At 46.8% G+C, this 26,592-nt stretch overlaps 1 protein-coding gene across 4 annotated transcripts in view; it reads left to right on the top strand.

Annotated features, from left to right (window-relative positions):
• Positions 1–26,592, top strand: part of FLNA (filamin A) — a 116,011-nt gene that overhangs the window by 46,338 nt on the left and 43,081 nt on the right. For all 4 annotated transcript variants that reach the window (XM_066580722.1, XM_066580720.1, XM_066580721.1 and 1 more), the window contains exon 2: positions 6,146–6,571. In XM_066580722.1, coding sequence (XP_066436819.1) covers positions 6,199–6,571 — 373 coding nt within the window. In that variant the 5' untranslated portion in view covers positions 6,146–6,198. The remainder of the gene's footprint in view (positions 1–6,145; positions 6,572–26,592) is intronic.

Genomic DNA, 26,592 nt, shown 5'->3' with positions numbered 1-26,592 from the left:
AATGGATCTCTATGGGGTGGGGGATAGCAATCCACCAATAAAGTATGTTTATGGGAACCTGAGTTCAGAAGACCATAAAGTGGCTTTATTTACTGTATATGTTATGGCCACGATGCCTAGACATCCCATAGTTCTTCTGAGCCCAACAGATAAGCTTACAACCCCTGTTTCATAGGGATAGATGTCCACCACACACATCTGGTGCCATTTATCTTATGAAGCAACAAAGATAAAAGGGGTTGTCCGGGAATTTTTTAATTTTCCCTATTGATGATCTATCCTCTGGATGAGCCGTCATCAATAAATTAGTGGGGTCCACCACTCGGGACCCCTGCCCATCAGTTGATTTCCAGAACTGCTGTCAGTACAGACAGCCCGGGAACAGATCGTGGCATCCGTACTGCAGCGGCTCGGATTGGTAGTGCAGGCGCAACTCCCATTGTACTCAATGGGAATCAGATGATCAATGGGGATCCCAAGTGTCGGCCCCCACTGATTATCTATGTCAGCAGTAGAAAAAAAAAAAAATCAAAAACGTCTTGGACAACCCCTTTACAAATAATCCATCCTGTCCAATCTTTGTATTTTCTACCATTGGGCAATGTTGGGGGGAACCATACACATTAGAATATCATCAGATCATTATGACCGGCCTTAGCAATGGAGGTCACATCCTGCTCCTCCCAGAAGATATATCACTCCAGTGACTCAGTACCCGGTGTACACAGATGGTTGCCCCTTTTCTGTCTGACTGGTTAGTCATATCCTGTGATTTTCTGCAGGGAGGAATCAGGTAGTAGCGATCTTCTCCTGTGTTCCTGGTCTCCTGCAGTCAGTACCATGCCCACAATGAAATAATTACATCCAAATTAGACTTCAATCAGGATAGTGTGATTATATACTGAATTCTGTAACATTTTTATAGGATGTAATTGACCTTTTAAATCCCTCATTAACCCGGTAAATCTGCTGCAAATTGCAGATGGATGACAAAATGGTAACATGAAAGAGATGTAAAACCGAGCAATTCAAACTAATGTAATAAAAGATGTCTGGTATTCCGTGGGCACTATATGTGAAAGCTCATTTACTGAAGCAAGAGCCGATCAATGTAGCATTCTCTAATCTGTATAGCTATTCTCTGATCACTATCCACATTGCAAATGATAGAGATGTAAAGCAACGTGTGAGTCGCATATGGTTTTAGGAAGGTTGGCCAGTACTAGAAAAAATGGCGCACGTTCTTTTAGGAACTTGTCCACTCTTGTCCATGGACTCTGATATTCACTTCAACAGAGATGACCTGCAATACCAGTGACTTGCGGTGCTATACAGAATCTACAAATCCCAGATTGGCCATCAGTTCTTCTCCTCCCACTTTCTAAAACACAAAATGGAAAAACAGTGATTATTTATCTTTTCGCCATCTCAACACCCCGCTGCCAGAACTATCAATCCATCAGTGGCTCTGTACTTCCTCCAGTCTGCCCGCTGCCTCAAGGTAACCTTTGATCCCCCACATCCTTCAAACCTCACACCCATGCCCTTACCATCTCCTGCCACCTCAAAAACATCTCATGAATCTACAATTTCCTCAACTTCAAGTGAAAAAGATCCTAACGCATGCCCTCATCATCTCCCTCTTAGACTACTGCAACATCCTCCTCCTTTCATCAAACACTCTTGTGCCCTTATAATCCACCTTCAACGCTGTTGCCTGGCTAATACACCTTTCCCCTCATTGCTCCTCTGCTTCTCCTCTCTATCTGACTACCCATTGTCGAAATACTCCAACTCAAGATATCCATGACATACAAGGCTGTCCATCACCTGCTCCCTCCATACATCTCTGATCTCCCGACACCTCCCCACATGTAATTTCCTGTATACAACCTGTCCCCTACATACATCCCTGACCTAATCTCCCAATGCCTCCCCACATGTCATCTCCTATATACAACCTGTCCCTCCATACATCTCTGACCTAATATCCTGATGCCTCACCACAAGTAATCCTCAGCCCACGACCGTTCTCCATAACCTGCCCTTGCATATACCTCTGTCCACAACCTGTCCCCTCCATACATCTCAATCTCTGACCTAATATCCCAATATCTTCCCACACATAACTTCTAGTCCACAACCCGTCTCGTCCATACATCTCTGTCCACAACATGTCCCCTCCGTACATCTGTGACCTAATCTTATACCTCCCGAAATGTAATCTCCGGTCCACAACCTGTCCCTTCCATAAATCTATCAGCTACTCTGCAGATACTTCAACACCAAGAACACCGCTAATCTTGGGAGAAACAATATGATCAGATACGATAAGTCAAATCTATTTTTGCCCTTATACTAATTTTGGTCCCTGTGGTGCAGAGTGCTAAGGCAGCAGAATGCAGCCCTAAACTGTCACTCACGACCTGAAGGTTGTCGGTTCAATCCTCTTGTGGTTCAGGTAGCTGGCTCAAGGTTGACTCAGCCTTCCATTCTTCCGAGGTTGGTAAAATGAGCACCCCCTGCATCCTTCTTTTGCAGACCAGCAGAGACTGTTCAGTCGAGGATCACTCGCACATATTTATGTGTTTTCTGGAACCAATCAGCGTTAAGTGGGAGTTAAAAAGGGCGTAAACCAATCAGCACAGGGGGTGGCACACACTAAACAAATACACACCTTCCTGCAAAGTTGTTGGATGGTCGTTGAAAGCCAGCGATCACTGGTTTACACCAGACGAGAATTAATCAACCAGCAACTATTTTTAGGTGAGCTGAAGTGAAGCATCTAGTGAATGAATTCTCGCTTGTCACCTGGTCGGTGGCCATATTTACATAGAACACCTATCTTTTAGGGCTCATTCACATGGGCATTACGATTTTCGACGACCTGCATCACGGCCGAAAAATCGCATGAACGAGAGAAAGCTGTGCCCAAGTTGCAGCTAAATCTCACACTTTCTCAGCCATTCTGGCTGGGTGTAGCGTATATACGCCACAGCTCCAAATTCCTTCGGCCGGAGGGGGCAGGGCGGGAGAGCTTACGTGGGAGGGAGTTTAGCAGCGCTAGCTGCTGCTAAACTCCCTCCCCTAGCTGGTAGCCCATATAGGCTTCTATGGGAGGTGCTGGCTGATCACGGCCAAAAGATAGGGCAAGACCCAGGGGCGTAACTATAGAGGGTGCAGGGGATGCGGTTGCACCCGGGCCCAGGAGCCTTAGGGGGCCCATAAGGCCTCTCTTCTCCATATAGGTAACCCAGTACTATAAGTAAAGCATTATAGTTGGGGGCCCTGTTACAAGTTTTGCATCGGGGCCCGGGAGCTTCAAGTTACGCCTCTTACAAGACCTATCTTTTCCGTCCGGAGTCCGCAGTGTACGTGCTATCTTTTCCAGCTGCCTGATGTTATGCGCCATAAAATCGCCCATTTGAACGAATGCATTGGAATCCAACGCTTCAGATGTCCATGATTTTTGGCCAAAACCTTTGTGTGAATAAGGGCTCACATTGGCTCTACGGAGCGACTATTCGGATGATTGTTGTTCCGTGTAGGGTTACCTTGGAATTGGGTGTTTATATAATATACAACCTATAATCCTGATTGTGTAATCGCTCATTTGCATTTTTTAATATTAATTCCAGCACGCAAAGGCAGGTCCGGCGGCGTGCGATAAGGGTGTAGCGTGTCAGCAGTCAATCACTGCTTTGTTTCTGGAGCGAAAAACATATGTGGTTTCCCAGCCTACAACATACCATTCCGCAAGGATCCAGCTTGGGACCTTATGACAGTGGAGATGTATCAAAACTTGCAGCACAGGAAAAGCAGAGTAGCTGCACGTGGCAACCAATCAGATGCCGCCTCTCATCACAAAGTCAACGGGTATCTTAAGGGTAGCTTCACACTTTGTGTATTTGAGGCAACCATAAGTGTAACACCCAAAGAAAATCCGCTGGAAATCCACAGTAGCAAATCCACACCTACATGCGGATTTTGTTGAAGATCTGCTGTGGATTTTAAAGGAGTTTTTTGGGGAGAATACTATTGATGATGTATCCTCAGGATCGGTCATCAGTACTTGATCAGCTGGGATCTAGCTCGGGACCTCAACCGACCAGCTGATTGGTTGGAGGGGAAGTCTCTGCTCTGATCTCTGTGTAGTGGCTGGTGCTTGTAACTGTAGGCACGGCTCCCGAAAAACCCCTTTAATCCTTGTATTTCAAGGTTGGCTTCAGTCAGGCCCTAAACGCTGCAGAATTTCTTCTATTGAAGCCTATGGAAGCCGTCCGGATCCGCGGGAGACCCGAACCAGAATTAAACTCACCTGCCCGGACGATGCAGATCTTCCCTCCTTCCCGGCCGGATCTTTTTTCTTTGGCCCGGCAGATGTGCCCGGCGCATGCGCATGGCACGCCGCCGCCGTGCTGAGCACATCCGCCAGGCCGAAGAAAGAAGATCCGGCCGGGAAGGAGGGAAGATCTGCATCGTCCAGAGCAGGTGAGTTTATTCTGATTTTTATGCCTCATGTCCGCGGGGCAGGCGGGACCCGCTACGGATTCTACATGAAGAATCCGCGGCGGACCTGATTTTCCCCGTGGACATGAGGCCTAATGCTTTATTCATAGTACTGGGCTCCCTATATGGAAGAGAGGCCTAATGGGCCCCCTAAGGCTCCTGGGCCCAGGTGCAACCGCATCCCCTGCATCCTCTATAGTTACACCCCTGCTTGTGAGCAGAACCAGAAAGCCTATAGAACCCATCATGTTCTTTTTTGTTTTTGTTTTACACGCATAAAATTCCTATGCAAATGGAATCATTGGAAAATTGCACATAAAAATCTATCCATTTTTTCAGAACTGAATAAAAAAACCGCCCTCTGGGTATATTCACAGCCCTGAAAAATCAAACCTCGTTTTTGAATGATTTTCATGCATACCTTTCATCTGCTTTGCTTCCAGTTTTCACGCATATAAAGAACCCCCACATGACGGGCTCCGCACATTTCCTGGTTCTGCGCACTATTTTTTAAGGTCCCCATGGTTACATGCAATAAAGAAGGATCATAATCGCATCAAAGTGCAATCCGTTTTTTTTAAACGCACCCTTACACTTAAATGGGCAATTTCCATCTGAAGAATGCCAACACAATAGGAGACGCAGAGATTTTTTTTTTGCTTGGATTGTTCATCCAACGCTGCGGAGGTTGTGCATGTATGTGAGACCACCTAGCCATGACTGTATGTCAGTCTCTGGGAAAGCTGGGTGACACCCAGTAGTGCAGGCAGTACAATTCCTTTGGTCAGTCATCCAGCTTTCTCAGGCTCTTGCTTCATCATCACTATATTGCCATGCAGAGCTCCTGGAAAGCTGGGACCCATAATGGCAGACGAATCACTCTGCTTTCCCGGAAACAGATCCATCTAGATATGTGTGACAATAAGGAATTGCAGGATGACCTGTGTGATATGTGCTGTGTATGTACTGTATAAGGGGTGTATATATATACTGTGTATGTGATATGTGCTATGTATGTGCTGTGCTGTATATGAGCTGTGTATGTCATATGTGCTGTGTATGCACTGTATATCGGGTATATATGTACTGTGTATGTGATATGTGCTATGTATGTGATATGCTGTATATGTGCTATGTATGTAATGTGATATTTGCTGTGTATGTACTGTATAGGGGGTATATATGTACTGTGTATGTGATATGTGCTGTGATGTGTGATATGTATGTACTGTATATGGGGTATATATGTACTGTATATGTGATATGTTCTATGTATGTGATGTGCTGTATATGAGCTGTGTATGTGATGTGATATGTGCTGTGTATGTACTGTATATAGGGTATACATGTACTGTGTATATGATATGTGCTGTGTATGTGTCAGGTGCTGTGTATGTGATGTGCTGTGTATATACTGTATATGTGCTGTGATATGTGCTGTGATATGTGCTGTGTATGTACTGTATATGGGGTATACATGTACTGTGTATATGATATGTGCTGTGTATGTGATGTGCTGTGTATATACTGTATATGTGCTGTGATATATATACTATGTATGTAAAGTGATCTGATACGTGTATTTGCCCTGTGCCGCTCTCAGCCCTCCTGACAGCTCTCTCCTTTCTGTGTCCAGGCTCCGCCCCCTGACTCCTCGTTTCTCCGCCCCCTCCGCCCAGAGCTATAAGAATGAGCAGCGCCCACCCGAGGAGCACCCAGAGTGCGGCGGCGGCAGCTTCAGCAGCTTCGCCCGGGGCGGACCCAGCAGAGATGCCGGCCACAGAGAAGGATCTGGCGGAGGACGCGCCATGGAAGAAGATCCAGCAGAACACGTTCACCCGCTGGTGCAACGAGCACCTCAAGTGCGTCAACAAGCGCATCGCCAACCTGCAGGTGGACCTGAGCGACGGGCTGCGGCTCATCGCGCTGCTGGAGGTGCTGAGCCAGAAGAAGATGTACCGCAAGTACAACCAGAGACCCACCTTCCGCCAGATGCAGCTGGAGAACGTGTCCGTGGCGCTGGAGTTCCTGGACCGGGAGAACATCAAGCTGGTGTCTATAGGTGAGGCGCTGGGGCCGTGGCAAGGGGCGCTGGGTACATGGGTAGGGGCAGAGGGCACTGGATGTAGGGGGCTCTACAAGGGGGCATGGGGGGACATTGTGGGTATGCATGATGAAGGAATGCAATGGGTACATGGCCAGGACTAGATGATGTGACACTTTGTAGGCAGATATGATGGGGGCACTGGGTACATGGGCAGGAGGTGGGGGCATTGTGGGTGTGTATGATGGGAGGGATGCAGTGGGTACATGGAGGGGGGGGGGGCTTTGCTAGGGGCCACTGAGGTGTACATGGACTGAAAGAGGGCACTAGATTTATGGGCAGGAGGGATCAGAGGCATGGCAAAGGGGGCACTAAGTATATGGATAGGAGGAGGGGGACTTTACAAGGCAGTGGGTACATGGGCAGGAGATGTAGGGGTGTGATGGGATCTATCAATCTAGAAGGGGTGCTGGGGGGATGCAATAGAAAGGCAGGAGGGTGTGGGCACTAAATGGTGGGAATTGCCAGGGGGTGCACTAGATATATGGATAGGAGCAGGGGGCACTGGTGGGGGTGTATATATGATAGAGGATGCATTAGGTACACTGGGTGGAGTGGTTATAACAGGGGGTGCTGTATGTGCAGAAGCATGCTGTGGGGTACTGGATATGTGGACTGACATGACCTGGGGTTGCATGGAGTGTATCTATACAGGAGGAGCCCTCTGTGGGGCACCGACTACTTGATTAGGATGGGTGGGGTCCTAAATGTGTTTAGCACATGGATAGGTGTAGGGGCAGGATGGGAGCAGTGCATTGGATGGGCATGGTTGGGGGGTCACTATGTGGCGGGGTGCACTGGCTAGCAGGATAGGAAGGGGCGTTTGCAGTAGATGTACAGTATATACCTGCTGTAGAGAAGTGGGTGCAGGTTATATAGACACTCTTGTGGAGCTACTCGTGTTCCTGCTGCCGCTCTCTAGTTTCACAATGGTACCATTGTAGGCGGTCACTATATAGAGTGGGGTTGGGATGTTTGCTTCCTGACATCCAGATGTATCCCATATGTCCCCCTTCGTTACATGAGTGTCCCAGAGAATGAAACTTCCTACTTCTCAGGATGAGGTCTCTGGTGGAGCAGAAGAACTACAAGGACTATCTAAACTATCTCTGTAGTGTTGGACACTAGATCCAACTAGTAACGAATACAGAACTCTTGGACCATGCAAGGGCAATACAGCCAGCTTGGGTATCTCTTTAAATGCCTCTGCCCGGAGCTGGCATCGATGTCACATTGTCATGGGTTAGAAGTGTCTCTTGGTTCCTGTATTCTTTTGGGCTATCTTCTGCCCTTCAATGAGTCCTTGAACAATCTTCTGCAGTCCTTGGAACTGGGTAATGTTGGCATTAGGTGGCATCTCGTCGCACACTGCCGCTTGGTGACTTTACTTGTCCCATCTCCTTCAGTGAAGCACCATGTGAGACCTGTTGAGCTTCAGTGGGGCACTTGTTGTCCTGCCAGTTAGGTGGCATTGTGTCTTTAGATCCCTGCCCTTAAGCGGTCCCTCCTAGTTTGCGGTAAGGACATGCATGCTGTTGGAGATCAAATGGTAAAGCAGATCTTGAGACTCAAACTTTCAAAGCTTTGTGGTCTTCAGATACAGAAGAATGTCTGGCATCCCTGGAAATAAATTGCCCCAGTCTGGGCAGCTCTGGGGTCAGTGCCCCCGGTGATCCCAGCAGACCTGTGGAATGTGGTTGCGGTGCTATTTCCTTTAGGATCCTCAGTCCAGGCATTTCTGGTCAGGAAACCTTAGACTTATTAATTTTTTTTTCTTTGTTCAAAGATGCTGCGTTTAGATTAACCCATGCCAGGTCTCGTCAGACCGCACGTCGGTAGCGTTGGCAGGACGTTGCTTTCTATTCATGGTCATCGTAGGCTTCAAAGTAAAGTTGATCTGTGTAGGAAAGAAGGGAAATCAAGAGTTTTCCATGTTCTGTCCTTGCGTATTTCACAGCTTATACAATATTTGTACCTCAAGGCTGTAGGGTTTTGTGCTAGTCTTGTAGTGGACCAGATTAATCACTAGTGGTGGGTGGATGTGAGGAGCTTCGAGTGTTGGAGCTCAGAAATCAGATTGTGAAACATGACGAGACAAGAGTTTGAGAAAATCCTGAGTTTTTATTGTAAGTCGGTGTGCGGTGCCACTCGAATATGATCGCCTTTGGATATGGGTGTGAGTTAGGAACTTAGTCAGTCAACCTCCGACTCCCTTGACAGTCTTGCATAAGACTTGGGCACGGACTATATAGCTCCCTAATGCAGCAGTGCAGTACTGTAAGGCTCCATTGGGCACTGCATGTATAGCGCCACTTCCTCTGTACAGATGGCATCCGATACAGCATGCTGCAAGTTTCAGTTTTCGAGATTCTCTAGCTCTCTGTAGGAAATGTCTCTGCTCCGATACAGTAGACATCATGTCCCTGTATGGCAGTGCTATTATGGGTCAGACTTGTGGAGAGCTATAAAGGGGTTGTCAGATCTCTTAAGCTATAGGTGTCAAAATAACAAAAGCGGCAGTACCTACTGACGATCTGGCGCTGCACCTTTTGTTTTGGAGCAGCTACTACTTGGCTGCTGTGGCCCGGTATCATTCTCCTGACCTTCCTGAACATATCCTGGAGCCATGATGCCAGAACGGCACCTGACTGCTATGGCTGCCGCGGTCAGGCGGTAGCTGTTCTACAACAAAGATCAGGAGAGCTGCAGCACTGGATCGCCAGAGTTAGGGGATGGCTAAGTAATTATAGGTGCAAAGGTGTCAATATAAAAGATGGGAAAAAATCAGACCACCCCTTTATGGGTATGCTTATATGTAGTGGAAATACTTTCACATGGCAGCCTCTAGTGAGGGCAGCACTGCTGGGCAGGAGCCGCTACTTTGGCACCAGCAGAGCTGCACTCACTAGAGGCCACTGGGTGAAGGAAGCACACGGTATCTTCTAAAAATCCACTGTAGATACGGAGTTGACTTCAAATCAAATTCTGCACCAATGGTGTGGATTTGGGATGCAGAAGGGCAGCATTTTTTTTGGGGGGGGGGGGGGGGGGAGGGGAGAGGAGACCTTGTTCTGGAGATGGGTGCAGGTTCCAGAAATGCAACCTACACCTAATTTTATAAATGTCTAAGATGAGGGTTATCACTTTAAGTGAACTTTTGAGCAAGTATTGAATTCCCTGTGTTGCTGCTACCAAAGAACAATGACTTCAGAAGTGACAGGAACATGGGGTACTTGCACTCTAAAAACTGCCCACAGCATTAATAACATGAACAGTTGTAACTTGTTGCTTGGCCATCAACTTGGATTTTTCAGGTTTGGCAGAGGCTACGCTGGAGTCCGTAAAGGGGTATTCCCATCTCTGGACTCCGATGCATTCACCCATAAGATGTCTATTTCCAAAATGCTCCGTTCTCTGGGTATTGATTCCTCTGTCCTCGGGTTGCTCACTGCCTGGGAACAGACCACCTCTTCTACGGAGAGCTATAGCAGGAGGCCAGCACTTCTGGCATCCTGGTCATCAGGCTTGGATTAAAGGGGTACATGCACACTAGCTCCCAGCCCCGCTACCACTGTGCTCTATTCTTTCCCTAGAAGAGGTGGTCTCTTTCCCTGGCAACAAGCAGAAAAGAGGAATTAATGGCTACAAGATCTGGAGAACAGAGCATTTTAGAAGTAAACCTCTTATAGGTGTGTGCATTGTTCTTGTGATTTTGAACTCATTGAAATCTGATTCCTGAGATGGGAATGTCCCTTTAAATAGAGCCTGATGTAGCGACTTCCAGGTGATGAATGTAGCAAAAACTGCAACAGCTAACCTCTGCTATAGAAAAGAAACTAATGCCAGTGGTGATTAGCAACAAATGGATCTGAACTGGTGGAGCGAGCTTGGATTGGTCCAGATATATGCCGGCAGCTGCTTATGGCTAAAGGGGTGCACTTCACAAGGTGGAGTTCCCCTTTAAACGGCACTACAATAGTTGTGCTTTCTTGCTGTAAGCCAGCTGGACCAGGGAGCGTTCCTCTAGATCTGCTTTCCTCATCCTCCTCCCTTCTTTGCCGCCCCTTATCTCTTCTTACACTTGCAGACTTCCTGTATATCCTTGCACCGTCATCTTGGTGGGATGCAGCAGCCGGGAGTGAATGGCAGCGCCGCACCCTTCTGCTTCTCTAAACCACTACTTGAGCAACCACCGCTCTACTCTGCATTCTTGTGCGCGTATTATACTCACCACTGAGAAGCGCTGGGCTTAACCCTTGCGTGCCTAGCAGACTCGTTGGGCTGCATCGCTCTTCCAGGGAGACTGTTATGGGATGAAGAACTGTTAATGCAGTTTTTCCATTTCTGAGATGAGTTCTTGCTACACTCTTTGGAAGTATAGCTATCCAGCAAACAGAAATCATGGTGGTCACTACAAATTCTCTAAAGGCTGTATTTTCACAGGCGAGTTGGCACTTACTAAGGATGGGAATTTTCAGGCTTTTTTTTTTTTTTTTGCTCTTTATTTGGCTGGATGCAAAAATTGTGCATGGGGGGGGGGTGCTTGCAATATCACCCATTATTTTTAATGGGAGTCAAAAGTCACACCACACGCATGTGCTTGTTTTTAACTTCACACGCATATCACTCGCTTGTTTGGCAATCCATCTATCTTGTATAACGGATCGCACGCTTGCAAGCGCAATGTGTCTGAGTTTCTTGGACCAATATCGTGCTCGCCTAATGCTAACTACAGACTGGCACCGGTGATATCATGCCCATCAACGTGCTTCTTACTGGAGTATCAGTTTCCCATTGATCTCAAAGGGAAACCTTGCATGTACGTCACTTGGCCTTGAAAGCCATGCAATGTACTTGAGGTCCCATTGAAATCAGTGGAGCCCCCCCAAAAATGGGACCTACCATTTTTACACGGGCAAGCAGAATATCGTGCCGTGTTTCTCGCCCGCTGTCGCGCTCACCCGTGTGAATGTATCCCAGGCTTGTAGATGTCTTGTGTACTCCATGGACTGGACTTGCTGCAGTCGCCATATTGCTTCATTGATGGTCATGTTGATCAGATGTTTTCTGGAAGGTGCAAAGACTTGAGTGCACGGATTCCACAAGACACATGGGCCAAGGAGATCCGCTTGACTCCAAGGGGAAGAAGTAACGTAGAAGGAAGCTCTTGGCAGGGACCCGCCGCCCTGCCTTGTGACTGCAGGACTGTTCTGCAGATGAAGCTGTCAGTGGAAAACTCACTTCATATCCGGAAACTTCTTTGTTCTCCGTGTTTGAAATCTGGGAAATATTTGTCATTCTAAGTGGTGGGAATAACTGCACAATATCCTCTATGTGGGAGTAACGAGGGCTGCAGCAGGGTTTTGGGGTCCCCAGTGTAAAGTTCTGAGTAGTCTGCGAAGAGTCACCCGTGTGACCGCTGAAGCCAAAGACGATGAATCCAGTCCTGCAAGTCTAAGGAATAGTGACAACTGGAAGACAGATTTTCTGTCTTCAGACAACTCTTAGTAACATTTTGAGGAGTAATTTGAAATTGATTGTGATGTTCTTGGCCAAAGACTCTACAATTTCAAGTTTTCTTAAGAGCACCATCAAACTTTTTCCCTCCAAGAAAATTGTTCGCATTCTAGTATATATTTCTTGCCAAATGCATGGATTGCTCCTGACTAGAAAACAAAACTACTTCCAAAAACAGCGCCCCGCCTGTTCACAGGTTGTGTGGGGTATTGCAGCTCATTCCCAGTCATATCAATGGAACAGAGCTGCAATACCCCACAACCTGTGAACAGGTGGGACCCCCCCCCCCCCCCTATTTTATATCTATAGGCTTGGGTACAAGTTGGATCAGTGGCTTCCGGTCACTTGTTCGTGTGGTCTGACTTACAAGGACACATTAGATTCCTACAGACTAGGACATGCTGTGCATAGCCTATAACTGGGTGGTCTGTAAATTAACATGGAGGCCTAATAGTTCAGATTATGACTGGTTAAGGGTTCATTCACATGACCGTGATTTCTACACTAATTGTGGCCACTTGACACGCAGTGAATGGACTGTCCATATGCAATACATCGTGTACTGACCGCAGTTCATATGCAACCCTGCTATGAAACGGCAGGGAATTAAAGTCACACCGTGCATCCGTGTGCGTGATCCACGCATCATGCTCCATGCACTCGCAGCCGTACGTGGTCTTTGCTGGTAGTTACAAACATCAGTAAAACGCTGCAGCGAGACCTGCATCATTTAACTGATCCGGCCGTGTGGAGCGCTGCCGGCAGCCGCTAGTACTTGCAGGTGTAGCCCGGCAATGATCAGGAAAACGCAAGTGCAGCCCGGCAACTGGCATTATTACATGCACATTAGGAACCTTCCATGCATTCCGTCTTGTGGAATTTCTGAATTATATCTCCTGTTAGAAGTCTGCAGCTATTCCGCAAGATGTCCTTAATTCCACAGCAGAGAGACTTTCCACTGGAACTTACTCTTGCCATTTGTCAACTGCAGTTATAAGCTGCCTGAACAACTGTACGGGTTTTATGCAGTTCATGTGTTAATGTAATGAGGCCCTTTTACATGGAATGACTTGTTCAAAAAATCCTTGCTTTGTGTAACTTTCAACAATCAGTGTAGACGGCCAATACTTGAACGACTAAAGAACGTACTCATTTCTCGTTCATTGTTTGCGGACTTAAACAACTGTGCGCACATTGTAGCGCGTGAACAGCGATCGTTTAGTGAATGACTTGCAGACGCAGTTCTGAACGATCTGCCTGTAAAGCTTGGGCAGACTATTTATCGCTTCATGTAAAAGCAGCCGAAGACTTATCTGCAGCAATACTTGGCAGCCTTAACTTTTTTTTTTAACCCCTTTATAACTTGAAGGCCCCCCCCCCCCCCTCCTACCTCCAGACATACTCAGCAATTGGCTGCAGGGGTAGCAGTATCACATGCCCATCGTGCAGATATTTGACTGACCGTGTAATACATGAACAGGCTGCAGAGTTCTCAGTTTGTCGCGTCTCATAGATGAGGATTGGTTTTAATGGCTAAAGTTTCCTTGGATCTGCAAGTGAATGGCTTGCACTTCCATAGTTCAGAGTGTGTAGTCGGCCACCTCCTTAAAGGGATTCTCTCGTTATTGGACGACATCCCTCTAATAGGGCTACCTGTAGTAAAAACAAACTGAGTTGTACTTGCCCTTCCAGCGCTGCAGCCCTGCGGCGGTCCTGGCACTTCTTATGACAGCTGCCATCACTAGAAGTCACATAACTGCTGCAGGCAATCAGAGGCTGCAGTGTTGCATTCCTGAACTCCCAGCCTTGTGGCGCTTGGGCTGTGAGTGCCAATGCCAGAAGAACGAGCGGTCATACTGCAGCATCTGATTGGCTGCAGCAGTCACTTATCTTCTGCTGATGGCAGCTGTCCAACATCGGGATCACAGCGGGAGTGCAGTGCTGGATCTGGGCGGAGGGGTAAGTACAATGCAGTTCATTGCCTTACTACAGGCAGCCCTATTAAGGGGATGTTGTCTGTAATGGGACGACACTTGATGCTGCCTGTTTTACTACTGCCCATATATGCACTAGCAGAACATGGGCTGCTGTATGAGCCTGTATCCTGCTGACCAAGTGCCCAAAACTTGATGCACTCACCCAAACCTTTGATAAAGATGGTTTAAAGTAACTTTTTTTTTTCTCCTCCCAAGCTTCTGTCATGTCTTATTGGTATATCAGAAGCTTGATCAGTGGGGCACACCCACCGATGAGAGCATCTGCCTGTTCCTTTTTCACTCATGAGCTTTGTGCTTGTTCAGCAGTTTCCACCATTGCTCGGAGCAGTGTACAGGCTCCATGGAAAGTCTGTAGAGTCCATACACCACTTGCAGTGACTGCTGAACGGGCACAGCACTTCCACACATTCGCTTTGGTGATCTATTGGTGTATCAGCACCTGAACCATCACCGATAAACTTTTTCTGATACTTCAGAAGTTTGAAGAAGTTTAGATAACTTTTAATATGGTAACTTCTTGCATCCCCTTATCTTTCCCTGTGGCTGTCTGGTGGGCCATGAATGTTGCTCTTTTGCACATAAATGGTCAACCGCAGCAAACCCCTCCTTGTCACCCACTTATGAAGCGATACCCTACTGTCAGGGGAGGCTGGTTACTTGGAATTTTGGAGGCTCGCTCCTGGAATTCAGCTTCTAGATCTAAATCTCTAATCACATATTTAGTCTACTTGTCTAAACAGTTCTTGTAATGAAACCTGAAATTATTCAGGAATGTCCAAATTGCAGAGAACATATTTGTTAAGAAGTCTTCTGCATTTCCATACTGTTTGAACATGGTGAAGTAATTTGCAGGAGTTCATCGGTTAACCCTTCCATTCTTGGTAGAGGATGGTGTTAACTAGCTCTGTGCAATGTGCAAAACACCATTTCAGAATGTCCTATGCTCATTGGCCATCGTTAAAGTGATACTTGGGAGGTTGCACAGCCCCCCTTGTCTGTACGCGTTCCCCTTCGTATTTCTGCTCTAGTGCCAGCCTCGGTTTTCATACACCAGAGACTCTTGGCATCCCGTCAAGTGCAGCAGCTGCTGAATAATCTGCTGAGTGGGTCGTTTTATCCCAATGTCATGGCAACAGCAGCCTCTGGCGTCCCCTTTCCCCTCCAGTCTGGACCCACAGGCAGTCTGATTAGAAAGCCGGACCCCCTCCCCTTTCCTGGAAGTCCAGGGAAGTAATCACTAGTTGTCTCCTTCTAGTGAAGGCTCTTCTCCTCGTCGTTGCAGAGCATTTACTTTGGCTTTTAGACCCACAGTCACGGTTTGAATGCATTTGGCAACCAACGGCACTACTTTTGGCATGGACCATGGGTTTCTTAAGTCCGACTTGTTGCAAGCTGCAAATGGGTTTCCTGTTGAAAGAAACACAGCGTATGGGCTGTCGCCTACTGGAACAATGGTAAATTTGTAGTAGAGCGCCATGTAATTGCTCTGCGGCTTATCGCTAGAATAACAATGCAACTTTCCCAGGTCTTTACAAATGTGGAAGCTCTGTGGGATGGCGAAGCTTCTATCTGTACGCTTACTGTGAAGTCAGTCCAGCTCTGAGGGCTCCATGCCTTGCAGAACTCCAGGCTATAGCTGCCCATACACATGTTGGCTGCAGTGTAGCTGACTAGTCTAACTGTTGCTGGCGGATGGGGTCTGGGCAAGGTGGCTAACTATTGCCAAGCTTGGCTGAACACTTCTAATTATCTGACGGCTGAGCTTGCCTAACGAGATGGATTCCTCTCTTAGCGGATAATATGCCGTCATGTGATTATTGGCAGTGTTGTGTGCCCTCACCCCCTTGCTGCCACCACCACTATGCTTAATCGTCCATTAGAGTTGACTTGTGCATGGGCAGATTATCTGGTCAAGAACTATTGACGGGGACCTGCTACTCTGGATCCCCAACTATCATCTGGCCTGCTGTCAGTGCATGGGATAGGAGAGGAGCTACCATGCTGGCTTCAGTCTTGGCAATCAAGAGCTGAAGCCAGCTATTACGCACGTCTCTCCCAAGACAGAAATGCCAAAGTGTAATATAGGAGGCTTCAGCCGATATTAATGTCAATGGGAGTCAAAGCTTCTGTCACTTCCACCTCCTATCATGTATGTCCAGTCCACTGCACTAACAGTGGGCCGAGCAATCTGGTAACTGCTGGGGATCCAGAGAGGTGGGTCCTGGCGATCTAACGATTGACTATCTTTCCGGAGAAGTCCTCAATAGCTGGGAAAACCCCTCTAAGACTCCCCCTATTTGAGTTTCCATCCTTGACCTCCTGATGCCTAAAAAAGACCTTTACTCAAGACTGCAAGTGGAGTTCTTGGTTGCACAAGTCAATCAGCCTGTGTGTTCCATGGATTGAGAATCTGTGTACAGGGATGAGCTATCTACTAGGACTGTTTGCCCCATAGTCACATGGGGTGACGTGCTGCTGATCAGCAAGCATGGTTTCTGAACCTAAATGTGTGGTCACTCCTTCATGGACTGATCATTGGTCTCCTTACATGGCTGGCCTGTTGGGTGAACAACAAGCATTTGGAAGCATGTTTGGGCCACAATCAGCCCTTGTAAAAGGACCTTTTAGGCCATGTTTGCATTAGGATTCAGGGCTCTGTTTGTTTTTTTTGTTTTTAAATTAACTCCTTAATGGTCCATGACATCATGAAGATGGTACTGGTGTACCTTGTCTACAACGGATGTCAGTCCTCAGTCAAAGGCAACGCCGCCAGTGGCTGGCTGACTGCAGCAGACGTGGCCTCCTGAGCTCTGCCTGCTGCCTTATTCTCCTGGCACTGAAGCTGCAACCTCAGTGGGGCGCCAATGTCCGCGATCTCCATAAGCTGACACCCTTCTGTTGTGATTGCCTAGCTTCCCTGCTGACCCTGTAGATGTGAGTGTTGCCTTGGCATTTGATACCCACTACCCACCCCGCTGTCAGTGTCAGCAACAGCCCCGGTGTCAGTGTAATAGTTGCTAATTGAGCCACTGTCACAGTTCCCTGCCCCACTGTGATTTCCGCTCCCTGCGTCTTGTGCTTGTACTTTGCTCCCCGGCCACCCTCGAATGCATGGGCCGGCGCTAGCAGATAACTGGGACCGTGGAGAAGGACCCATGACAGCAGTGACCCGTTAATAAGCACACAGCACTTATCTTGCAAAAAAACCACAGCTGACGCAGAAGCACAATCCCTAGACCGGGGCCAGGAGGCAGCAGAACGCGGCTCTTCTATGCACTTCAACTCCAGGGATCCCAGGCAACAGCGCTAAATCCACGGCTAGGGGTGTGAGCAGGGTGTTCCCTGGCACTGATCCCAGCCAATCCATGGCTCCACCTATAGTTTTGGTGGAGACAAGGTACACCAGTACCCATGGAGGTTTGTGGTTAGTATATCTGTCAGAAGATGACAGCAGAAAATAACTTTGAAAAATTTAAATATTGTTGGAAAATAGTACAGCAAAAACCTATAAATTTATCCCAGTAATCATACTGACCCATCAGAATAAAATTATGCCGCTTTTGTTGCAGTGTGTGTGTGCTGTAGAAACAAGATGCACCCAAAGATGGCAGAATTTATTTATTTTTTTTCTATTTCACATTAATTACTATTTAATGTACTGAATAGAAAGTTTAAAAATTCTACTATTGAAAAATACAACTCGTCACGCAAAAATGGTGAAGGAAAACAGTGTCGTTAAGGGTGTTTTCCAGCATAATGCTATTGATAACACTTCCTCAGGATTGATCCTCAATAGCTGATCAGATGGGGTCTGCTGCTCAGGACCATAGCCATTCAGGCGCTAGCTGTCAGCACTGCAACATACTGTATAGAGCAAAAGTTTAGTGGCCAGCACTTGTAACTGCAGCTCCCATTGACTAATCAGAGCTGTGTCTGCAGTCTTGTGTGCTGGCCGTTCCACAGGGGTTGGAGTAGCACCTTCTGCTCCGTACCCCTGTGTTGTAGCACTGACAGTGGGTGCCTGGTCAGCTGGGGTCCTGAGTGTTGGATCCAGCCAACAAACTATTGATTACCTCTCGAGTAGGTCATCAATACACTTTCCCTGGAAAACCCCTTGTAATGGTTGCCACCTTTTTGAAGACCCTGCTATAGCAGAGTTGGGGCCCTCTTACACAGGACAACTGTCAGGAGCAGATGCCCAACAGACTGCTCCAGCAATTCTCATTCAGTGTAACTGCATTCCCCAACTGAACAACTCAGATTCCCACTGAATGCAGGAATCTGGACGGCTTATCAGCCCGTGTAAGGGCACTTGAGTAGCATTTGGCCAGCAAGATACAGTAATTCTCCCAGCCCCACTACAAACCTCACAGGACTTGTCGTGCCCAATCCCGTAAAGGGAAAATATTTACAGGGTGGCCGTGACAACTTCTGCAACACCTATGAGGGGGACCTTGCAGGGAATGACTGTACCCACACATACGGCTGGAGTTGGGAGGGTGTAGTGCATGGACCTGTCACGGTGGCACTTACCAACTCCTAGTCCTGGAGGGAGTTACCGTAGCAGAGGATAGGGCCAGTCGTAGATATGTCGTGACGCCACTGTTCCTACACACCATTAATCTGTGGCAGAGTAACAACAGACTTGTGTACCGTACCTTGGACGGTTGAGGCTTGGTAAAACTTGACTTGCATTAAACTTTGTAGAACAGGTAGTTACAGGTATCATTCACAGGCAGAAGTTCCGAGGTTGGGAGGAAACACACAGGAACAATACGGTCCTATAGTCCACGTTATCTAGGTCACCGGTCCTGGACATTGAGTATACTCCAGAGTAGATAAGACCGGAATCACTAAACCTACACTCTGGCGGCAAAAATTAGTTGAGGAGACTGCTTGGCCTAGATGCACCCTGCACATTATCCACATGGGTGTCACAATTGTGTAGCTCTGTTTGGTGAGCCTAACGTTGGACGGCCACACAGGTAAAAGGCCTGTAGTGTGAATGGGTACCGGTTTCAGTAACCTGGGGGTTGCGTGTTCTGCCTTTCTGGCAGGGACTCCCTCCTAGTGTATCCATTCTCCACACACTACAGGATATCGTTCATTGTCCTCCAGCTTCACCAACATGGAAGCTAAAGGTGCTTCCAAGTGGCTCTGTTAGCGCTCTCCTCCTGAAGATGGACTCACGATTGACTGTCTTATAGCCTCACTTGTGACATGATACATTCAGCAGACAGAGCTGACGGGCAATGATTTTATGGGAGTTAACCTTTCAGACGCTGCAGCTGTGCAACATTCATACAGAAAATGGACATGACAGCTTTGCGTAGTGCATCCACATGAGACAATACTTCTATGACAATTATGGACAGATCCAGGATCTTCTGGGACACTACACTTGAGTACAAGTTTATTACAAAGTCACGAGGGGGATAAGCTGCTTCAGACTCCTCTGGCAGCCGCTTATCTTCAAGTACAAAGTATCAGGCTGCAGATGCTGCCAGTTGTGTCGGCTCCCTGCACTGGCAGACGTCGCTCCGTACGGCGGGCTGCGGACATACTTGGCTGTGCGGACTGCAGGGTGTGGCTGGCAGAGGCTCTTCTAGTTCTCGTTATTGATGTTTCAGAGAACAAGAGTGAAAACCGTCTTTGTTTGCTAGAAGACATCTGACTCTTCAAGCTCATTGCAAAACCCCTTTAAGTGATTGTAGTTTCTTAACATCAGTACAATCTTTTCTTGTACAGACAGCACATGTATGATCTGCCTGACTGCTGGTAGTAAGGTACCGTGTGGGTCTACCAGAGGTGGCGCTGTAGTGTGACCTCCGTAAGCAATGACTGAAGGCAAACACTAGCTGTTTATACAAGAGTGGTCAAGCTTCACCGGGGGCCATTTAAGCATTGGTTGCCTTCAAAGGCGGCTAATAAGGTTTCATTCACACAGGCATATTTGCACTCTTCGGCCTTGCATACTATGTTACATATGCAATACGATGTTCAGCCTATAAACTCCCCCCCCCCACCCATGGTTGATCCAGAGGAAGGCAAAAAAACTAGAGGTAAAAACCAATATTCCCCATTTAAGGAAAAAAAATCCTTTAACTCCAATCTGGCAATTAGAATAATCCCCGACCCTTCTGAAGTACTCAGTGATATAACTTGTAATGTGTCACTCAGGAAAGGTGTCCAGGCCCCTCTTATACTCCTAGTGAGTTCCCCATCACCACGTTCTCTGACAGAGTTCCATAGTCTCACTGCTCTTACAGTAAAGAACCCCCTTCTATGTTGGTGTAGAAACCTTCTTTCCTCTAGATGTACAGAGCGCCCCCTTGTTATATCAGTCCCAGGTATAAACAGATGATGGGAGAGATCTCTGTATTGTGCCCTGATATATTTATACATAGTTATTAGGTTGCCCCTGAGCTATCCATATTACAAAAAACAGCATAAGGACATGGCCTATTCTGGCCATACGGACACAATTTTAGGTGAAATTTATCTGTACTTTGCAAAAGCCATAACTTTTTTTAACTAGAACACTGCAGTATTTTCTGTACTGCAATGCATTATTGCTTACAATGGCTATTGCAGGCTATGGAGTTCCATCAGCCCTCCACAATTGTGTAGCAGATGGCTGATGTCAGAGTATGCATGTAAGGGGTTAACAGCAGGGATCTATGTCCTCACTGATCCCTGCTGTTGCAGTAGGAGACTGTCAGTCACAGCTGGCTGCTGCTGCAGGATGGTGTGGACTCGCATTTGAGCCTGAGGGTAAATGCCATTGGCTTGCATTGGGCTATAGTCAAACATCCTACAGGAAAAGGGCCACATAAAATGACATGGTGGGCTGTATTTGGCCTGCAGGCCTTGAATATGATAGTATGATGCAATAGTATAACTTGAGCCATGATAAAGGGTGTTTGTCGTCAGAATAGTCAGTAACTCCTCATTGTACCCATACAGGCTTCCTTTGTGAAACTTTGGCATGGGAAGACATTACTTTTTGAAACTTTTTTTTAATGGGTTTCCATGTTTAATACTTTTTTAATGGTGCAAAACTCCAGTAGTCTGCATGTTGCTGTTGGTCTGAGGGTTCAGGAACTACTGGGATAGGGAAGGAGAACCTTTTCCTGGCAAACTTTGTCCACCTCAATGTCATAGATCAGGCTGCTGTTGTAACTGATTTGAGGACCACCCACTACTTAACCTGAAGATCTGGTCACACCATTGTGTTGTGAAATCGGAATACGTTCTGGTATCGGTGATCTTTGTCGGTGCATGATGTAGATGGCGCTGCAGTGGTCCTGTGGAGTACTGCAGGCACAACTCCCACTGACTTCAGTGAGCTGTGCCTGTAGTACCCAACCTGGCCACTGCAGTTAGGACAGCAAGTCTGGGAAAAAAGGATCAGTGGGGATTCTGAGCAGCAAACCCCTGCTGAGCAACTTCTCAATGACCTAGCCTGAGGATGAGCCATCGGATGAGCTGAGGATTTGCAGCTGAGATGGGAAATCCTTGGCTGTTTTCCCCACCATCTTGCTGGGTGTTGCAGAAAGAGCCAAGGCGGTAGTCTTAAGCTGTTTCCTCAAGTCCCATTAAAGTGAATGGCTTTACAGGAATGGCATAGTGCGCTGTGCTGCATGGTCTCCATTACTCCTACTCACTTCAGTGGGGGTTATGGAAACTGCAAGGATGCTGTCTTGACTGTTTCCAAAGCACCTAGTGAGGTGGCCAGAAGTCACTGTAGACTTCTGTGTTGGCCATAAAATAGATGGGCTTTTAGAGGGGTATTACCCATTTACACGCAAAGGTAGGCTTTCAAGTGATTGAAAGATTGACAGTTTTAGCGATCGTTTTGCATAAAGTGTTAATGGACACTGATGTCCATTAGCACTTGCTCAGCTTTATGTGTATGTAAAATGGCCTCCTGGAGCTGCTTGCAGAGCACAGCGTGTGGCTTGAGCTCTGCACACAGCTCCATTGTTCTCACACAGGCTGTCAGCAGAATACAATGTAATCTGACTACCGTGGAGAACACAGCATACAGTCCCTGTTATCGTTCAGCCTGGAGAGCGATTTGGTTTTAAGCTCTTCTTAAAATCATTGAGCCGAAGAGTGAACGATGGCAGCATCTACACGCAATGATTATTGCTCATATGCCATAGTTTGACTGACTTTTAAGCGATAAAAGCTGCGCGTAAATGGGCCTTCAGGTCCCAGATGCGCATTGGGGTTTAATTGTCTAAACCCATCAGTAATGATGGAGCTAAATGACTGTATTGGGGCAACTCAATACATAAGCAACATACGTCTATGTTGGTTAACACCAAACTTTGACCCTACTGTGCCAATGCAGGGTCTCCAATAGAAGTGTCAACCAGCAGCTAGAGTGTAACCCCCGCTGCACATGGCCAATTTGAAGGAAGTAATTGTCTTCTGGCGAGTAACATGAACGCAGAACCTTCCTTTGTTTTCGCCTTGGCTCCTACTGTCGGCCAGAACACAGTTGTTCCTGCTCAGATTGGCCCCTGTTTGGCCGCGCTCCTGTGATTCTTGCGTCTGGATAAGCTCTCCGCTCAGCCTTCACTCTGTACAAATGCCAAACTTGTTCTGGAGCCCTCGGGGCTCTACAGTTGTTGCATCCTGAATGGAAACCTTTGTGCAAGTGGCTTTTTTCCTTTTTGTATTTCTCTGCTCTGATATAAACCTGGACTCTGGATATAGAAGCGTACAGCCGGCTTATACTGATTCACAGCATACCTCTAATCATGGAAACTACAGCCCACGCTTAGGTGCAAAAGGACCGGAAGTGTTGGTGTCCACTGGTTGTTACCCCCCCCCCCCTACATTGTTAGGTTTCTGAAAAAATGCTCCACTTTTTTATGCTGAACATTCAATAAAGTGTATCACAGCTTTGCAACTCTCATATAATGTCTCCTGGTAAATACTACATCACTATATGAATGAATCCCCAGTTGTTATGGTACTGTATAAATGGTGTACATAATGGTAAATAGAATTTGAAGGGGTTGTCCTGTTCAGTGCGGAGCACCATGATGCCAGGAGTTCGCTGCAGCATCATTTTCTTGGTCACTTGGCTCCCTCTGACAGCTCACAACAAACATTGGGACCACAGTGAGCTGCAGCACTGGATCCCACTGTCCTTGGAGGGTAAGTATCTTATGTTACCCCAGGTGGTCCTACTGGCAAGGGGTTTTGAGTAACAGACAACCCTTTTTAAATATACAATGCAGACCCATACACCATGAAGTAGCTGGGGAGGAAGGAGTCTGCTTTGACCCCCTTGACAAAGGCATGAATTGCCACACATGCTAGGGCTGACTCCTTCCTCTGTGTGTGATCTTTTCTATAAAGTCAAGTACACTTTACTTTTGAAGCACATTATAACAATTGGGTATAATCATATAGGGATCTAGTATTGAGACATTATATGGGAGTGTGGAGTCTTCAGTGTTTAAAATGAAATGCATATTTTTTTTTTTTATGTATGTATTTATGCAGTGTTTTTAATTATTTTTTATAGTAGATTTATTCTGGCAGCCTTTTTTTTTTTTTTTTTTTTAATATGGATGGATTTGACTTCCATAGACCTACAACTAAGGGCTTATTCACACAAACTTGCTCATGCAATATGCAGCGAATAGAACCCATTGCTCTCAATGGGTTTGGTCACATGTGCATTTCAGTTGCTGGCGCTGGTGCCTTGCAGTGGTGGGGTTCCAGGTTCAGATCCCCATCAAGGTCAGCTTCAAACCTAAAACTTCAGCAGTGCCAAGCCAACAAACCTACCCTTTTTGATAGAAGCAGAGTGACAATATGGCCATTTTAGCTTTAAAAAAACATTGAATCCGGTTAATCTGAACAGATTTGGCTCAATTGTATCAGCCTGCTGATCATGATGAGCAACGCTAATCAACGTGATGCACTAAGAAATTGATTGGCACGCAAATGGAACCTGAAGACACTAAAGTTGCAGTGGTTGTAAACCTTACATATAGACCATCCAACAGCTATAATGCATGAAAGCAGGAAACTTATGGTTTGAGGTTCCTTTTTTAAGAGGGGTGGGATTAGAACCAATCACAACCATGCTCTGACTCTAGAGACTCTTATAGACTCGGACCCTCTTTGGGGGAAGTGCACAGAGCAAATCCCACAGATGCTGGTACCCAATGAGCAGCTCCTCTGACTGTCTAGAGTGGGGGTGCACAATATGCTGTCCAGGGGCCACACACAACCTACAATGCCATTCTGTGTGCCCCCAACTTGTAGAGCTGCTCACATGTTTCTAGGAATGGACAGATACTATGGGTGATCTATGTAACCATGTGTGGAGGTTAGGAGAATGTTTCTTGACCTGTTTAGCCCTCTAATGATTGAGTTAGAGGCAATGTATGCTTGCAGCTCTCCATTGTAAGTGTATAGGATTGATGAAATTCCAGGCCGTTACCTCAACATCCATCTACAATAGAGACATACATTGTCTACTCTAGAGTGCTGATTGGGGAGGAAGGTGACCCAATAGATCTTATGGTATAATCTTGGGATAGACCATAAATGTCTCAGATAGGAATATCCTTGGAGTGGTTCAGTATGGCAATGTGGCCCTCATACCAGAAAAATGTGTGCCTCTGATCTAGAGGTAAGACTCAAGTAACCACCTGCATGGGAAAAGACCTAAGAATGTATCGGTTCACAGGAGACTGTTCATACCCAAAGGGATGTTACATTGGCTATAATGGAGTCCATCACACTTTCATATGGGAAGAAACCTTATTCCACTACAATGGTTAACAGGTATTGCAATGGCAGCTTTAGGAGTCCATGACTAAGCCCTAGACTCTGAGGGTCTTACCTTGTGGGTGAGCCAATTTTAAGACTTGACCATCTACAGAGCTAGTGTGGCCAGATCAGGGCAAGAAGGGTTGGTGTCCTCTAGTCCAGAGGATGCTAGGTGTGATCCTGTGTAGGTTGGCCTGATTCTCTAGCTAGTTGCTCCTGACCCTCTATCACTCCCCCATAATGTGTATAGGTAGCTTTCCACTTGCACAGAACACTTATCTCAACCTTTGACAATCGCTTGCATCGCATACGTATGTATCAATCATATAGCTGAGCAAGAAAACTTTTGTTCAAGACTGAAGCAGTTAACGGGAAGGATGCAGGAAAGGTAGAGGTGCCAGTGCGGACCCTCTAGACCGGATGAGGAGTGCAGACAAAGGTAATGTTGTAGAATAGAATTGAATCCCATGAGGTTCACTAGGACTTCCTTATTTTGCAGCTACTGTAGAACAAGCTGGTAATAAAGGGTTCCAGCAAGCGCCACCGTTCTCTAAATGGCCGGTGGTGAATGCCTTGTACCTGCATACAAGTACATGACGGGTCACTCTCGCTCATCTCATGTAATGGTTAGATGGAAACTTACTAAGCAAAGTTTGTAGATCAAGTCCCTTTCATCCAGCAATTGGGCTACTCTTCGGTGGGGTTCACATGGGGCAGATCTGTGACATTCCATGCATTTACAGTAGCAGCAAAGTGGATGAGGGTTTTTAAAAATCTTGCCCACAAGCTTTGGGAATTCATCATTTTTGCAGTTTCTGCTGTGGAATCCACCTCTCAATGCATCACAATAAAACCTGCACCAAGTAGTGTGTTTTGAAGTGGACTTTCGGCAGTAGAATGATGGCTGCGGACACTCCACTGCAAATCGGCCCCTGTGTGGACCTGTTCTTATAGCCCTCTAATCCAGCTCTAAAATACAAGTGTTGGTGTGGGATCGCCTACGGCAGCAAAAGCTGCGAACTTCATTGCAACGCAGAGGGTGAAGACTGGCAAGTCCAGTGTTTCTGCAAAGTGTGATCTACAGGGAAAATCCACAGCATATGTTGGTATAGGTAGACATACAATCGGCACAGCAGGTCAACCAAGGACCTCTTTACATGAGAACTGGAGGTCGCTCCTGGCACTTGCTGTCGTTCGTAGTTGAATGACTGTTTACGCGGGCCAGTTATATGTAATGCAGACTAGTGATGCATCCTACTGCAATGCGTCTCAGGTAGTCCGAGAGCTGGTGCAGCCATCTTTGTCCAGGCGCAGCATCTATCTCTTCTGCGCCTGGACAAAGATGCCTGCACCAGCTCTCGGACTCCTGCACATTTGTGTACCTAAAGTCTGTACGAGTCAATGGGAATGGGCCAAAGACGTTAGATGCAGACAAGATGCGTGTGCGTTGTGACTGACGCTCTCTATATTCCATTGGATGTGGCTGGGCTGCAATACCTGCTGCAACCCATAGGCAAGGGTGGTGTTAGAAGTACCTTTTTTTTTTTTTTTTTTTTTTAACTTTACCTCCAGAAAGCATTCCCATAATGGTGGGTGATGGCCTGGTGCTTTTTATCTGGGGGTTGTATTAATTTGGCCCTGTTACATGCACTTCTTGCT

This window comes from Eleutherodactylus coqui, chromosome 10 (assembly GCF_035609145.1).
Source record: "Eleutherodactylus coqui strain aEleCoq1 chromosome 10, aEleCoq1.hap1, whole genome shotgun sequence".
Taxonomy (NCBI): Eukaryota; Metazoa; Chordata; class Amphibia; order Anura; family Eleutherodactylidae; genus Eleutherodactylus; species Eleutherodactylus coqui.
Note: the sequence above shows the minus strand (reverse complement) of the source record. Positions and strands in the feature narration are given on the sequence as shown.